Here is a 17,619-nt window from a genome sequence, read left to right as displayed (position 1 = left end):
TTTTAGATTCACCTGAAATATAACTTTTTCTCATCTTTATTTTCCTTCCTGGTTGTGTATATACGTCATACTCTTAAGGGTTAAAAAATTTGCCATTTTTCTAATATACAAATATTTCTGCCTTAAGATTTTCTTTTTTATTTATTTGTTCATTGATTGATTGATTGATTCACTCATTCATTTATTTATATTTTGAGAGGCAGAGAGACAGTGATGTAAAGAGAACTTCTAACCCCTGGCACACTCTCCAGATTCCTGCACTTGCCCTGGCCTTACAGTCCACCCCAGGATCCAGGAACTTAATGCAGGTTCCCGACTTGGGTCACTGCCATCATGGTGTCACCAGGGATATTCACTGGCAGGAAGCCAGGGTTAGGACATGGCAACAACAGTCTCACTCAGGTGCTTTGATGCAGGATATTGCAATTTTAGTGTCTTATTTGTTGGACCAATGATCAACTCCAGATTTCAATCTGTAACTTATTTAGATCAGAGCTGCAGAAAAGAATAAAATGCTTGATACTATATTTTCAAATAGGATTTCTTTTTGCTCTCCTGATATTGGAAATATCTTTGCATGTTTTCAATAGAAAAAAAGGTATAATAGTAAGACCATTACAGACGAGAACTCTGTTATTTCTTCCTTGTTTTCTTTATTGAGTGCCTGCTGCCTGTCAGCCACTGGTCCAAATAATGAAAACAAAGAAGATACAGTAAAAAAGTTGAAAACAAAGCTAAGGACTGTGTTCTGCTGTGGGACACTGGCAATGCCCATAATAAATCAATGCTACAAAAAATAAATTTTGGCAGTTAAATTTATAGAATATATTAATCTTTTCTCCAAGGAGAGTATTTTAATTATTTGATATGTAATCCAAATACAGTTATTTGTTAAGGTATAAGTTCACTGTGTTTGTATCATATCTATTGAAAATATGTGCATTCTCACGTGGATGACCCTTCATGGATGAAGTTCTTTCCTATGATGAAATATGTGTATGTTTTCAGGTATAATAATCTTTATTTGAGAATAATAAACGAGGTTATTTCACATATTGCTATCGTTCAGTATTAGTATGGTTGCATTTTGCAGGCATAAATGAATTGCACGTATAACCTCATGAGGAATTTTCACATCATGTTAGTTTCATAATGGCGTAGGATCTTTCTTCAGCTGGCAAATGATTAAAATAACTTGACTAACTCTAGTGTAACAAATTTAATGCTTCTCTAGGGAAATCAGAAGTTTCTTTATGTTGTTTATTTGAATTTAAAACCATTAAGCACTAGATTGTTTTCAGCTAAATTTCATACATTATAGCTACTTTATAACTCTAACACAAGGTGCATTAACTTGTGTATTAAAGGTATAAAGCTGCTGAAGCTTTTTTTTTTGTTTAAATGAGCAAAGTGTAGGGGAACCTCATTGTTAGCAGCAAGTAGAAAAATTTGACATGAATTAGAAAATGTTTGGTAATCATAGGATGCCAGTTGGTTGGCTCAGAACCTTTGTAGAAGAAGTTGCTGCAAACTTACTGATATCTGGGCGAAAACAGCAGATTTTCAGTGCTCATCATGTCAGGGTTTGAACTTGACTAAGTTCACAATATGAGTTTGGGTATATTTATTATTTATTCTTGTGGAATGCATTTTAATTTTTATAAACAGAAATGGGTTCACATGTTCATTTAGTTCACTAAATCTATTTGTGTGCCAGCTATTAGAAGTTCATTCAGGTAGGAACCTCTTGCCTTAGACTGCAGTTGCAGTTGTTTCTTTTGTTGTTGTGTTGTCTGTGTAGAATTGTGTGTTAGGAAGTTAGTTGTTGAATAGTTGCTGAGTTCTCCTAGGTACTGTAGCTACTGGATATATACAGAAAGCATATAACTCTTCCCATGCAGCAGTTTACACAGTATGGATCACAGAGAAACCAGTGAACAAGTGCATCTAAGTACAGAATTCTGTGTTGTAGGGTTGCCACAGTCATCAGTGGGGTAGGGGTATATTTCATCCAGAGTGAGTATGGTAGTAGAGGGTTTCATAATGATTGGTGTCATGAGCCCTAAGGGGAGGGAGCTGGTTAAGAAGCGGACAGGAATACCAAGAGGAGAACTGAGACTTTTTTCTGATAATCAGTTCCATGACAGAAGTTAATGTGCCAGAGAAAGGGTGTAAACAGAAGTCAGGAAATGAGGTCCATTCACTGAGCATTTTAAATACAGTAACAAAACATCCTCAGCCTTTGCCTATAGGCAATGGGAGGACAGCATATATTTTTGTGAGGTTGTTGGTGACGCCAACAAATGAGTCCTTTACATCCTGCAGCTGCCGTTTTTAAGAGAGACTCGAAAGCTGTTGAAGGAAAGTGGGTGGGAGTCAGGGAAAGGTAAGGAGGAGTCAAGGTCACAAAAATTACAGCATATGGCACACAAGGGAAGAAAGTTTTCAAAGTGAGATGGTGTTAAGTCTACATGACTTAGAAAGTTCCTAAAGTTGGAACTCTGCAAAGGGGGTTTGGGAAAATGTACCACCATAGGTTGAGGTAAAAGAACAAGAACTTTAAGGACTGGAGGGTGAAGGCAGTGATGAGGCAAAACAATCGATTCCTTAATGTAATCACTGCCTGTGTGTTGTGTGTAGGTGTGACAGTACATATGCGTGTATGAAACCTTAGAAATTAAATTCTCAGTGAAAATTATTTTAAAATGTGTATGTAATAATCGAAATGATGAAGTTGAATGGCTACACCCAGAGACTGTTACAGGCTGTGGGAGAAGAGAAGAAGTAAACATGGATTCCTGAAATCTCCAGTAAATTATAAATGGCAGAACACAGAGGAGATGAAAATGAAATCCTGATTTTATGAAAACAACGAGATGTAAAGAGCTTTAACAGATTCATTTAGAGTGTCAGAAGCTGCAGGGGGTTCTCATTAGATAAAAGCTGAAAATCATGGGAAAAGATGTCTTCGATATTCTTGATGAAAGTGGTCTCAGCATGGGGTCTGTGCACAGAAATAAGATTGTGTGTTTAAAGAACAGCAAACATGAGACTGTAGAACTCAAAACTTCATTTTAAAGGAAACAAAATAGAAACCTGAGTGGCTTGGGAAAGACTGGTAGGGATTTTTATTTTGTGTTCTCATGATCTTCAACAACCTAATCTCTTCTGCTCTCACCCTGTCTGCGGAGTATTTAATGAATCAGTAAAGATGAAAAAGAGGTGAGCTATCTCCTCACTGAGAGGAAATAAATATAGGAAAAGACAAAAATGAATAGACAGAGGTGTGGTCAGGAGATTGCGAAATTGAAGCCTCAGTTTGGTCAGTGAGACAATTAAGTGTGTAGTTTGGAATAATTTTTAAAAATATGTTTTTAAAATATTTATTACTTTATTTATTTATCTGTCTGTTTATTTATGTATTTATATTGGAAAGTCACATATAGAGAGGAGGAGAGACAGAGAATAAGATCTTCCATCCGCTGATTCACTCCCCAGTCAGTTGCTATGGCTAGAGCTGAGCTAATTCAAGACCAGGAACCTTGAGCTTCTTCCAGGTCTCCCACGTAGTTGCAGGGTTCTGAGACTTTGGGCTGTACTCGACTACTTTCCCAGGCCACAAGTAGAGAACTGGATGGGGCTGCAGGGGTTAGAACTGGTGCCCATGTGTGATCCCAGCATGTGCAAGATGAGGACTTTAGCCACTAGGCTATCACTCTGGGCCCCAAAGAAAAATTTTAAAAGATACTATGGAGAACTGAAGGAAGGGATGCGTGAGGGTTTGTTGAAAGCTGAGGATGGAGCAGTGTATCTGTTTGACATTCTCAAGATTGACATCATAGACAAGAAGCACCATGTGCTCCATGCTTGCTTATATCATTGGTAGCCTGATGGTTTTTTTTCATAATTTTCTTCATCAGATTTCATAATGCATCTCCTATTTAAATGTTTCCGTGTACCTCTTTTTAACAAAGGCTTGGGATGCAAGTACATCTATCAAAAGAATGGTGATCCTTCGCACATTAGCGAACTCCTGGAAAGTTTCAAAAAGGATGCAAGAAGCGTTAAGTTGAGGGCTGGAAAGCATCGGCTTGAAGACGTGACGGGTGTGTTGAAGCGCTTCCTCTGTGACGTTGATGATGCGCTGCTGGCCAAGGAGCTCTACCCTTACTGGATCTCTGCTTTAGGTGAGGCACAAAACAGGCAGCAGGATGAATGCCTGAGTTACAGTGGAACGCCTGCGGCAGGTGTCAGCAGCTACCTGAGAAGAAATGCGGTGATACTCCGTAGGGCGTGCGTTCTAGGCCTGGTTTTATGTTACTTTTAGGTGGATTTCTTAGTGCTTATGTTGCTTTTACCTTGAAATATTGCATTCAAGTCCCCATATACCGTCTTCTGTTGAAAATAAAACAAGGTGTTTAAATCAATGTTCACTTTATAAAATTTCTACATGCTGCTCCTTTGTCTTTTCTTTGTTTTTATTCTATTAATTTAATTTTATTTTATTATTTTTATTGTATTTATTTTATTTGTTGTACTTCATTCTTATTTCTTTCCTTTCCATCTTATGACACCAAGAATGTAATGAGACATTTTTAAGAGATTACCCAGAAGAATAGTATGTTAACAACTGGTGTCTTAGTGATTTCAATAATATATCACTTTGTATCTGTAATCTGTCTACAGCAATGCCTCTTATTAAAACATAAGATTTTAAAAAGAAATATTATACTTCTTTTAATCGCATATTTCCAATTTTTCTCTCTGCTTAATGTCAATTATTTTTATTAATAAGACACCAAGAATTTCTCATCTATGTTTCCAAAATAATAGTTTTGTATCTTCAGTATTTAACAGTTTTCCTTGAATTAAACTGTAGTTCGTAATCTGTTGGTATCTTATGCGTTAACCTGTTTCAAGAAATGAGATTCTTACTGAAGACATTGATTTATTCTATATAAAATAAATAAATTTGAAGTGATTCCTTGTCAGTATCGCCACAAATCATACATAGTGTGACAATTATCCCAAGTGACCCATATCAGTGTCAGCAAGTAGATTATGTAAAGCTCTTCATCTACAAAATCCATTCATCTCTTGTTTGCTCCCTCGTATGTCTCAAACCAGTGGAGTTAACTATAATCACAATCACAGTTAATTGTTTAGTTTTCTGGGAGTTAAAATATGAAAATACATAAATGCATTTCTTTAAACCCAGTTTTCTTGTAGTTTTCATTTTTGTTTGAAGATTTTATTGTATTTTCCATGAAGTTATTTGTAGTATTTCTATTTTTGAAAAGCTGATAATGGCTCTTTACTGCAAAATCTATTATAACAACTATGTGACAAATATGTTTTTGTTAAAGTTGTAAAATGTAGAGACAAAGAAGTCTTGACTCGGGTCAGTCCGCCAGGAGGAGGCAGTCTGTACGCGGAGAGCCCGTGGCAGAAGGGTATCTGTTCACCTTTCACCCGGATGTGAATTCTTTGAGAGTTTATGTAGAGAACACTTTGAATATTGGCATCAAATGGTCTTTAAGCCCTTTGCATTGACAGCTGAAATAGCTCGGTCAGTTTTCAGAAGAGGTTCATGAAGGATCCGCCAAGCATGAACCACAGCTCTCTGACTGACCCCAGAGGAGGTGTCCGTACTTGGAGTGGCCTCAGAGGAGACCTCTTTACCATCCTGGCGCTGTGGCTGAGGGTGCCTTGCTGGGCAATCCGCTCTTCATATGATGCACATATTCCCTCTGAGATAGATGAGCTGATTCAGTGGCTAGTCAGTTTTCTGATTATATTTTCTGTTGCTTTACTTTTTCCCCCCAAGCTTGTCTTCATTTTAAAATTCCAGTTCATTAGGAGGTATGTGAATGTATCCTATCGTAATGTGGTGTCTTATTCCAGGAGCTGTAGTAGTATTAATTTTATTAAATATAACCTGTTATCCCTATAGTTAGAACCTGGATAATGCAGGGGTAAATATTTGGATTGTACAGGGAATGGCTCATCTCCGGTAGTATCTTAACTGTCACGCGAGTCTTTCCGTTTCTTGCTCTGTTAGGTCACAAAAGTCTATATGACCCTGTTTCCTTGTACAGATCTCATGTGCAGACTAAATTGACACAAAAGAGATATCACTTGCAGTTTTGAATAGGAGTGTTCTTGAAAAATATGGCGCAGTGTTTCTCATATCCCCAGGGATTCTGATGCCCTCGGCAGGTGACTGTGCACTGTTACAGAATCATTAATGTGCTACTGCCTCTCTGCAAAGAACAGACACAGCTAAGTGGAAAATGAAAAAGCCATCTTTTGAAAGATGCTTAGGATTGAGAAGGAATATATAAGTGCAATACCCTTGAGTAGCAAAGTAGGTATAAGATATTTAATTGGGGGTCGAGGGAGGCATTGGAAGGGGCCCAGTACGGTAGCTCAACAGGTTAATCCTCAAGCTTGTAGCACCTGACATCCCAAATAGGCACCAGATTATGTTTCTCCGCTTCCTGTCTAGCTCCCTGCCAGTGGCCTGGGAAAGCAGCAGAGGATGGCTTAAGTCCTTGGGCTCCTGCCCTTTTGGGAGACGCAGGAGAAACTCCTAGCTTCTGGCTTTAGATCAGCTTAGTTCCAGCTGCTGTCCTGTGTCTCTCCTTCTTTTTGTAACTCTAACTTTCAAATAACAAATAAACAAATATTTTTAAAAAGAAAATTTTTTAAAAATAGTCTTTTATTTCCTGTGTTAGCTAGGTAAGAACAAACCATTAGTGTACATCTTGTATCTAGATCAGGAGTGGGAAACCTGTTTGTGCGGTTGCATTGGCAAGGCCAAATCAGGTGACTGGACGATCCCCGTTTGTGGACGCTAGACCACTGAGGTGCCTTTCTATGAATTCTAAAACCATTTAACATCTTAGAGTTGGCTAATTTGAAGGTAATGTCCTGTCAGTTTCTGCTCAAGACAAAGGCAATCCATCCGTCTATATTTGGACCGTAGTATTCAGGCTAGCGTATGACCTTATCCATTATCCGCTCATCCTTTCCAATGGCTTGTAGGTACCAGTGCTGGCAAAGGATGATGCATTTACATCAGAGGGATAATGCACAGCTTGCACCTCTGGGAAGTGTTGTAGCTTTGGTGAGATTGTTATGATTTCCTAGGGAAAAAAGATCAGACTTGTCGTTTGCACATGTGCATAAAGAAACCTTCCCACAGCTACACGCAATGCTTTTGGTTTAACTCTCCACTTTGTACTGCAGTTTAAGAAATTAGTTGAATGTATTCCTGTTAGAAGTTGCTATTCTGTAAAGTATAAGATGAAAAAATAAAACCATGCTAGTCTCACATTTTGAGTGTTTTTCTCTTTTTTTAAATCACAAGGGATTGTAAGAGCTAAAGCAGATAGCTTTGGCATTTGCACATGAATACATGCATGTGGTTGCTCTAGAAGCTTGAACATTTGTACCATTTGTTAAAACATATGAATGATTTCTGCTTTAAAATTGATAATTATTTAGCCTTAAGGATTTTTTTTTCCTTACCAGATGCACAGGATGACAAGGAAAGAATAAAGAAGTATGGGGCGTTTATACGCACTCTCCCAGGGGTCAACCGAGCAACGTTGGCAGCTCTCATTGAACACCTTTACAGGTCCGTGCACGCATGGGTTTTCTAGACGTTTCAAACCTGGCTCCCATTATGTCATTGTTTTTATTTTGAGTACTGTGGCTAGACTCTCCCTCTTCATGACTCCATTTATTGCCGTATTGTATGAAATATCACATTGTTCTTTCTGTATTTAATATCATCGAGTTATTTCTACACTGGAACAGGTTTTTAAAGATTTATTTTTTATTTTTATTGGAAAATCAGATATGTACAGAGGAGGAAAGACAGAGAGGAAGATCTTCCTCCTGCTGATTCACTCCCCAAGTGATTGCAGTGAATGGAACTGAGCCGATCAGGAGCCAGGAACCTCCTCTGGGTCTCCCACACAGGTGCAGAGACCCAGGGCTTTGGACTGTCCTGGACTGCTTTCCCAGGCCACAAGCAGGGAGCTGGAGGGCTGCCAGGACAATGACTGGCACCCATATGGGATCCTGTCACATACAAGGCAAAGACTTTAGCTGCAAGGCTACTGCACTGGGCCCTGAAACATTTGTTAAATGTTTGGTGGTGATATATGTAACTTCTTCAAATGCAAATAGCACTAACTATCATCTTAGAGTTCAGTTGGAGTGGTTATGACGCTGCCTTGGGATGCCCATATGCCACATCTGAGTGCCATATGCGAGTACCTGCTCCTACTTCCAGTACAGCTTTGTGCTGATGTGATCCTGGAAGTGAATAGAAGATGGCTCACATGCTTGGTTCCCTGGCACCCATAAATGATAATAAATGGACGTTTGTGCTCCTGGTTTCAGCATAGCCCAAGTCTTGCTGTTGCTGTCATTTAAGAAGTGAACTAGCAAATAGAGGGTTTCTCTCTGACTGCCTATCTCTGTCTATAGCAAATACATGAAAACTCATTTGAGTGAGAAATAGTAGAAGGGAAAACAAATAAAATTATTTCTGCTTAATAGAGTCCCAGACTGTGGCTGAAGGGAACTTGCATCCTTTGGTTCACTCACAGACAATGGCCACAGTCAGAATTGGGACCGACGGGAGTCAGGAGCTTGGGACTCTTTCCAGGTCTTCCAGATCACTTGCTGCCTTCTCAGGAGCACTCACAGAATGCTAGATCAGAGCAGAGTCGCTGCGCTTCCAGTTGCCACTCCAGTAGGGCATATGCCATTGCAAGTGGTCATGGTTTGCTCTGCTATGGTTTCAGGAATGATTTTCTTGTAGCATACACATTGAGTCTACCTTATCGAGTCTTGTCTGTGTCTCAGTGATATACCGGGACAGATTTTGATGTAAACACTTTTAGCATGTTCATGAAATTATATTGGAAAGAATCCACAGTTCCCTGAATGCTGAGGGACCTGGGTTCTATAGCAGGAATCAGAGCATAGCAATTTCACATAGAAAGATACTTACAGACTGTTATTTATTATTATTATTATTCATTGACATCTTACCTGAATCCTGATATTTTGGAATTATAGTGTCAATGAGATAAGGAAAGTCAGAATGATTTTCTGTGTCAGGGAGTAAGTCATCCCACTTTTGAAAGAATTGAAGAGTGTAATCTGACTTGAGAAACAAGAGGTGAAAGGTGAAGATATGTGGAAATAGCCTTATAAGCCTAAAACCGATCTTTTGTTCTAATCTCATCAATTATTTTTAAATGACAAAAGTATAAATTTTTCTTAAAAAATTGTCATATGGATAGAATATGTCTGTGTGGAATATTCTAATATTCATATTTCCTTGAATAAAATACAATAAAAGCTAAATTGTCACCACGCAATTGCTAGGATCCAATGTGGGCACTGTACTTTTCCCAGCTGTTCCGCATCCCATCCAGATTCTTGCTTGTAGCCTGGGAAAGCAGTGGAGAATGGCCCAAGGCCTTGGGACCATACATCCATCTGGGAGGCTTGGGAAAAGCTTTTGAATAGGCTCAGCTCCAGCCATTGTGACCATTTGAGAAGTGAATCAGACGATGGAGTATCTTTCTCCTGGTCTCTCCTTCTCTCGATAAATCTGATCTGCCTTTCCAATAAAAATAAATAAATAAATAAAACCCTGAAATCCACTATATATTGTTTGGAGACTAGATTTAAAAGTCTTACATAGTTTCCTTTTTTTCCTCTAATTTCTAATAACGTATTCTTGGGCATGCAAACACCATTATTATAAAATGGATGCTTTTGTTGTACCACACAAATGCGGCCTGTGTTGTGTACTTGTATTTCCATGCTTATGAGATGTGGGTAAAAGCTTGAATGCAGAAAATTTTAAGCTGTGGCAGGGTACTGTAAGGGAATGAATGATGCATTGAAGTTCAGGGAATGCTTTGATGCTTCAGATTTGGAGAGATGGACTGGGTATGAAAGCAAGATAAAAACAAGAAATGAACTAAAATGTTTTTCTGGGATGTGCGAATATTAGATGATGAGACAGAATTAGCTAGCAGTACATTATAAAAGAAAAGCTTTGTAGACCATGCAAAGCATTTAGATCTCATTCATGTCTAAGGGTAGGGAACTTTTTTTTTCTGCCAATGATGCCTTGATATTTATTACAATTACTCATGTTAGAGAGATTTATTAGCTGAAAAAGTAGCCTGACCAGATTTATTGAAATTTGAGTCCTACCTGGGGTTGCCTGGGAAGGGTCGGACCAAGTGGTTCTGTGTCCTTTCCTGGCCTGGAGGCTGAGTGTTACCCACCCTGATGCATGGAAACAAGAGGATGATCACAGCAGCTTCTGTGATAGCCTCTGTGATCGGACTCCTTGAGAAGAGACAGAGAAACTAATTAGAAAACAAGTTAGTGGAATTTCTGATGGCAGGGTATAAGTATGAAAGGACTGAGCAGGCTAATTATGGCATACCTGGGCACAGTATCTGATGGCAGAGGAAGAAGTAAGAAACAGATCTGGTTGAATTCACTTCGTCCCAGACATTGCAGCTGTGCAAACGACAGAGGTGAAATAGTGCCAAAGAAGAACGACATTATCAAAGGAAGTCTCTTGAAAGCAGGAATATTTCATGGTGTTGTCAAAAGTTTGAAAAGTCAGTCTGGGTAAGGTCAGGTTGATTTTGCTTTTAACTCATTCCTTACCTCAGGTGTGAGATCACTTACTCTACCAGTCATGCGCACTTAATTCCCTTCACCATTACGTTCTCCAGTGTGATGAAGGTGGCGGTCTCTGTGACCTGCTTCGACTCTACTAACAGAGGCAGACATGCTGATAAATTACCTGGATGTTTACAGGCTGCTATGATGAGATTGCAGGACTAATTTGGGGAGAGATGTGTACAATTGTTACATCCTCCTGTATTAAATTTCAATTCCTTATACATCACATTCACTTGTCCTGTGTCTGTTATGCAATTTGGTGTTTTATTCTGAATTTCTTGCATACCATGTATGTAATGATCCTGTTTACTTACTTTTTTTTTTCGCACCTGCTGGGATCTATATTCTGTATAGAGATGCGCCTGCTCTCACTTTGTTTTGGTCTCTTTCATTCAATATGTATTTTTTTAAAATCTCCAAGGGTAACTAAATCAACAACCAAGTAGCTAGTACATATTAGTGACAAATAGAAGCCATTAACAGATACTTCATGTGCGTACTTAACGATTCTTACGTAAGATATGTTGCTAATGCAGCTTTCCCTTTTTTGTGGAGATGGCTGTATATATTTTTAAAAGATTTATTTATTTTTATTGAAATATGGACTTACAGAGAGAGGAGAGAAAGATCTTCCATCCTCTGGTTCAGTCCTCAAGCAGGCTGCGATGGCTGTAGCTGAGCTGATCTGAAGCCAGGAGCTTCATCCATGTCTCCCGTGTGGATGCAGTATCCCAAGACTTTGGGGCATCCTAGACTGCTTTTCTCAGGCCATCAGCAGGGAGCTGGATGGAACATGAAGCAGCCAGGGCACAAAGCTGTGCCCATATGGGGGATCCTGGTGCTTACAAGATGAAGATTTTAGCCACTGGGCCTAGAGATGACTGTGTTTTTGAAAATCATTTTGGATTTGTACTTGCGAGCGCTTTAAATGCTGTATTAGACCCCCGTGATTATTCTGTATTTCCTCTTATGTGTTCATTGCAAAAATCCTCCGTTTTGCTCATGGAAACTCTAGTTTTATTTGTAAAGTAAGTCATTTTTCTGGCACCTACTGAAGGTCTCTATTTCTGTCCTACTGTGAAGTTTCTGAAATGTTTAGCTCAACTCTTATCCTGGAATATGCAGCCCTGTCTTGTGTGTGGGCTGATCCACCTGTGTTGCTTTGTTTCCTATGTAGCTCCTGTCCCTTCTTCTGTGTTGTGGTCATCTAGGTCATCTTACGCCACTCGGGTACACAGATCTGTGCTTGAGCTGAGTTCTTTCATTGTTAGATTATACTCAATCCCTCTCCTGAAAGCAGTTGTCAAGTACTACATTGTGTTGTGCACCTGCTTAACAGTTTTTAATGGTGGTGATTGTTTAAATTATCTTTGCCCTTTTTTTTAATGTCAGAGAAAAATGATAACTTAGTATTCTGATTTAGAGTCCCATGCAGTTTTTAAATTGAAGTGTTTCATAATGAGCTGTGCTTTTCTCTTCCAGGGTTCAGAAGTGCTCAGAAATCAATCACATGAATGCCCATAATCTGGCCTTAGTCTTTTCATCATGTTTGTTTCAAACGAAGGGACAAACGAGTGAAGAAGTGAGTGTAATTGAGGACCTGATTAATAACTATGTTGAAATATTTGAGGTAAATATTTTACATTCTTCATTTATTAAGGTCATTTTCTTTTCTCTTTGCAAGGATGCATGTTTTGGATGTTATTCAAACCTTTTTCAGTATTATATATAGAGAAAATAAAGATTGTATTCCTTCTTTGACGTAACTAGCTTTTTAAAAAAAAAAGACTTAATTTTGTTTTTTACTTTTTTATTGGGAAGGTAGATATACAGTGAGGAGATCCAGGGAGAAAGATCTTCGGTCTGCTGGTTCACTCCTCAAGTGGCTGCAATGGCCAATTTTGAGCCAGTCCAAAGCCACGAGCCAGGAGCTTCTTCAGTGTCTCCCACATGGCTATCCTCTACTGCTTTCCCAGGCCACATTCAGGGAGCTGGATGGAAAGTGGAGCAGCCAGAGTATAAATCGGTTCCCATCGGGTTCTTGACAGATGAAAGTCCAGTATTTAGCCACTAGGCTATCATGCTGGGCCGGATATAACTAACTTTTTAACTTAGCTATATTATTTATTTAATTTTATTTTATGTAAAATTTTTAGTCTCTAGTCTTAAACAACTTAATTCTACGTATAGGGCATTGTATAGGGCATTTGTGCCTTTCCTGCTTAGGATTTGAGTACTGCATATGTCTGCTTAAAGTGATGCAGTTTATGAAATTAACAAACTCGAAAATAAACACTATCCTATTAAATTCTGTAGTTGGAAACATTTCAATGTTTATCCTAAAATTGTATTCCCAATTGGAAAGAAAGAAAATGTTGAAATCCTATCATTATTCTGTGATTATTTGGTAAGCCATTTTTCTTTTTCTAGAAGATATAAAGAGAGAAAAAAAGAGAGAAATCCTTAATTGACTGGTTAAGCACTCAGTTGTCCAGAACATCGAGGGCTGGTCCAGGCAGAAGCCAGGACCCAGAAACTCACTGTGGGTCTCCAAAATGAGGGCCAAGGTCTCAAGTACAGGAAACTGGATGAGATATGGGGGCGGGGAGCAGGTACAATGCTCAGCCATTATCAGTTTTAGTTATTTAGCTTTTTCAGTTTGTTCATTTATGGACTTAAACTTTACATAGTTTGTCATAAAGTTGACATTAGGAATGGTTTCTCAGTCCAGCAGAAAAATAAAAAATATATATATAAAGCTTTGCAAATGATGTTTATGTGTTATAAACTCCAGTTCTGCATATAACATTTCTGGGCTTTCAGTTAATGATGTTTATAGGAATTCCTGTTTGCCAGAGCTAAGAATGCAGCAGGTGAAGCCAAGTGGGTTAATGCTATACGCTACTGCTTGAAGAGCTTTTATTTACTTGTAATAATTTATGTTTCCTTAGCAAGGGGAAAGGGAATGCTTCATTCAGTAAAATTTCACAGTGTGTATGTTAATTCATGTAGTAGTGGATGCAAAGTGGTTGTATTTTCCTTGTTCTTTGCTTCCCTCCATTTCTTTCTTTATGTGTCCACTATTTTTGATCAATAGCAGCTTCTTTGCAATAAGCTGATTCTGTGAAAAGATTACAAAAAAGTCATATGTGGCTTTACATGCTCTCTTTATTTTTGTTTTATTTTTGTAATGTTCCTGTATAGAAACATGGTTATCTTCACAGTATGTTAAACCCAACTTTACCAAATGGGAGACATTTAATCAGCCCTTCATGAAAGCTTTGACTTGAGAAAATGAGTTAAGAGCCTCATCCCTTTGCTGCCTTCACCACCTTAGCAATGGGGTTTTCATGGATGGGCTCTGCAGCCTGAAGCAATATCATCAAAAAGTGTTTTGAACTCTATGAAGTTCTGTCTTGGATTTCTGTCTGCCCTGCTTTGTGGGCCCATGCTGATTAAGATAGCCATTCGTTTTTTATCTTTTACTTGGTGATATTTAAGTTCCTGAAGAATACATGAGGATGAGTACACTGCTCCCTGTATTCCACCTTATTAGAATGTCACAAATTATATCTTAAACAGGTTAAAGAAGATCAAGTCAAACAAATGGACATAGAGAATAGCTTTATTACCAAGTGGAAAGACACTCAAGTGAGTAGTAATAGTTAGATCTCTCAAAAAATAAAGAAGCATTTCTATTGTAAATCAAGATTTTTTTGGTACATGTACTTTCATATTCCCATTTGAAACAAAACAAAAGTAATGGTGAAAAAGAGCCTAGATAAAAAACAGTTCTGTAGTTCTACAACCTGATGTATACATGTGAAATATGTTAATCATATTCTTTTAAATAGAGAAAAATAATTTTCAATTTATATATATGAAGATTTATGAGAAAAAAAAAGCATTGGAAATGCTGGGAGACTTAAAAGGAAGCATTTAAAGCCAAAGAATTAGTAGAGTTACTTGAAAATTCCGACAGCCTAATGAATCTTTCCTTGTAATTCTGAAAATTTATTTCCTTGTGCTTTCGCTCTGCATGCTCTCAGGTGATTGTATTAATGGGAACTTTTCTAATGTGATTTTTGTAACACTTGCTAACTTTCATGTTCAGTGGACTATTCTGAATTCTGTCTTGCTCTCTTCAGGTGTCTTACATTGAATTTGCATGGGCAACATGCGTTCTGCCTCCCCAGAGTACTTTGTTTAATGAATTTTTTCTGGCTATTCATTAACCATCTTCTAGTAGCTAAGGTTGTACTGGATTCAGGCATTATTGTAAACAATAGGAATGACTCAAACATACCATGTTTGTGGCAGCATTCAGCTAGTGAGGAAATGCTTTTTCAGTAGTCAGATGGTAAATCCCTTTCAGTCCTAAAATATCTGCTAGTAATTAGAGTAGTCATTGGCACTGTTCCCCCAGACGAAGTTGTTGAGGAAAGGCTCAGATGTTTTAGTACCAGCACAGTGATAGTAGTTATTTAACCAATTACTGCACTTAACTAAACATAGCGAATACAATTTCAGAGATATCCACTTGATCACTAAAAATTGTGGCTTCTTACAATTTATTTAATTTCTCACATTTTGGCGAAGGGTTGAATGCATGAAATAAGGCACTGTGTGAGCCTGAATGCATCCTCTATATTGATGTACTATAAACGTACCTTTTACATTTTACATTTTTATCCTTTTTTGAAAGATGGATTTGTTTAAAGGGGGAATTACAGAAGGAGAGAGGGATGGGAACAGAAGTCCACTGGCCTACTTCTTGGCAAATGTTGGAGCTGAGCCAGTCCAAAGCCAGGAGCCAGGAGCTTCCTCTGGATCACCCATATGGGTACAGAAGCCCAAGGACTTGGGCCACATTCTGCTGCCTTCCTGGGCTCATTAGCATGGACCCAGATTGGAAGTGAGCGGCATGGACTTGAACTGGCTTCAATATGGAATGTCAGCACCACTGGCAGCAGTTTCACTGGCTATGCTACTGAGCCAGCTCCATTTTAACCCTTTATATTCATATGTTTTAAAAAAATAATGCGTCCTGAACACCCTTACATTTAGCATAAAGTAGAACAGGAAAATAATTATCTAAAAGCTTAATACTTAGAAAACTGGAGAGTTTGGAAAAAAATACATTGTTTTGTTTTAGTTTTTCTCTATTCAATCCAAAGTTTCCTCTGGAGTGTTTTTGTGACAATGTCTGTGTTTTACTTCTAAATTCCTTACCTGTTCATCTTTTTGGCTTCGTTGTATGAGTTCTTTGTGTTTGCTTTTTAAATTTTTAAAATGTGTCCTTCCTGGAGAGTTGTTTATGCAAACACTAGTGAAAAGCAAAATTGTAAACTGTATCTTTTCCTTCCTTAGAAATTCAGTGCAACTGGAATACACAAACACACACACAATTTAAAAATAAACTTTTCTAAAACTGTAGGCGTGAAATAATTAACACTTTTTCAAAGGACGTCTTTCAAGTGTCACCTCTCTGTGTTTTACTTGATTAAATGCTGTACTTAGGCAAATTGAGCTTCAGGATAATTTTTCTGTTATTTTTTTTAATAAGATGGTGTTATAATTTCCAAGTAGTTTTCTATAACTTACGTGAAAGTTGGCAAAAAGATATTCAATATTTTTCATGCATCTATTTGATTCTTTGTTAACTCACCACATCTTGTTGTGTGAGTTAACATGAAGATAGCCTGTACTTTTCCTTTTCTGTCTTGTATCTTCTTCATGACATCTGTGTTCTGGCATAGTGTAATGACCCAAGTAACTGTACTCTAATCCTTGGCCGAAGGTAACTAAAATAATACTTCTCTGTATTGTCTGCCATAATATATCATTTCACTTTTATTTTTTAACCAGGTTTACTTTCTGTATTTACAGTTTTAATACAACTCTGAACTAATTTCTCATTATGTTTTAAAAAATTAGGGATCTATCATGCTTCTGAAAGTTTACTTCTGCTTTTCCCTTTTAGTTTTTGAGTCTGTGCATAGTAGTTTAAAGCAGAATTACGTGAGTCACATATTCAGTTCTTCCTGTTATGTCTTATTGGTAGACGTAGTGATGGCTCTTGCTGCATCTCTTTTCAATGTCAGCACATTTCCAATGAATCCAGATACATTATTTCAGTAAAAAAAAAAATCTTGATTTCCTCTTCATCATAAACCATTCTGATAAATGGAATATACCATAGTTGCAAACAGGATACTGAACTGATTCCTTTGGTATATGGCATTGCAAAATCTGACCTCTGTCTTTTAAGTGTCTGTGACTTTTGGCAACACCCTCACATGTGCAATCTTGGCATCTACTTTGCAGGTTTCCCAGGCTGGAGATTTGCTCATTGAAGTGTATGTAGAAAGGAAGGAACCTGACTGTAGCATTATCATCCGGGTAAGTCCCAAGTAGATGGACATAGTACTGTTGTGCATCCTAAGTCCTGGCGCTATGGTTTTTGTATTATTTATTGTTGTTATTTATTGTTATTATTTATTGTTGTGGGATTTTCCCACTTCACCTTCTCTTCATTTGCCACTCCCCAATCAATAGTACAGTTCTTTAGAAACAGTTGCAAGTCCAACATTCTGTTATTTAAGTGTATGGTGGCATTGCAGGTATAGGCAATGGTAGAAAATCTAGTATCGTATTGTCAAGGTATGTTTAACAGTTTCATTTAGAGTCTTCCTTTTATTCAGTAGAGATATGTACTACAACGACCATCACTTTCCGATATGCTATTCTCCATTAATTTAAGGATAATGCATTTCTCTGTTCTGTGTTATCTTTATCCTTCAGTGAATGCTGACAAGATTTATTTTTTTTTTGTATCAGTATCCTGTGAGCACTCTTATATTTGCTAATATGGAAAGA

The 17,619-nt window shown here is 37.9% G+C and overlaps 1 protein-coding gene across 3 annotated transcripts in view; it reads left to right on the top strand.

Moving 5' to 3' along the window:
- ARAP2 (ArfGAP with RhoGAP domain, ankyrin repeat and PH domain 2) overlaps window positions 1-17,619 on the top strand; it is a 172,145-nt gene that overhangs the window by 117,366 nt on the left and 37,160 nt on the right. For 2 of the 3 annotated variants that reach the window (XM_040965926.1, XM_040965924.1), the window contains exons 21-25: window positions 3,975-4,187; window positions 7,537-7,642; window positions 12,223-12,370; window positions 14,323-14,391; window positions 17,068-17,142. In XM_040965926.1, the coding sequence (XP_040821860.1) occupies window positions 3,975-4,187; window positions 7,537-7,642; window positions 12,223-12,370; window positions 14,323-14,391; window positions 17,068-17,142 (611 nt within the window). The remainder of the gene's footprint in view (window positions 1-3,974; window positions 4,188-7,536; window positions 7,643-12,222; window positions 12,371-14,322; window positions 14,392-17,067; window positions 17,143-17,619) is intronic. The other variant, XM_040965927.1, reaches the window with a different exon arrangement.

Source organism: Ochotona curzoniae, unplaced genomic scaffold, assembly GCF_017591425.1.
Source record: "Ochotona curzoniae isolate NIBS_2020 unplaced genomic scaffold, NIBS_Ocur_1.0 scaffold_4505, whole genome shotgun sequence".
Lineage (NCBI taxonomy): Eukaryota > Metazoa > Chordata > Mammalia > Lagomorpha > Ochotonidae > Ochotona > Ochotona curzoniae.
Note: the sequence above shows the minus strand (reverse complement) of the source record. Positions and strands in the feature narration are given on the sequence as shown.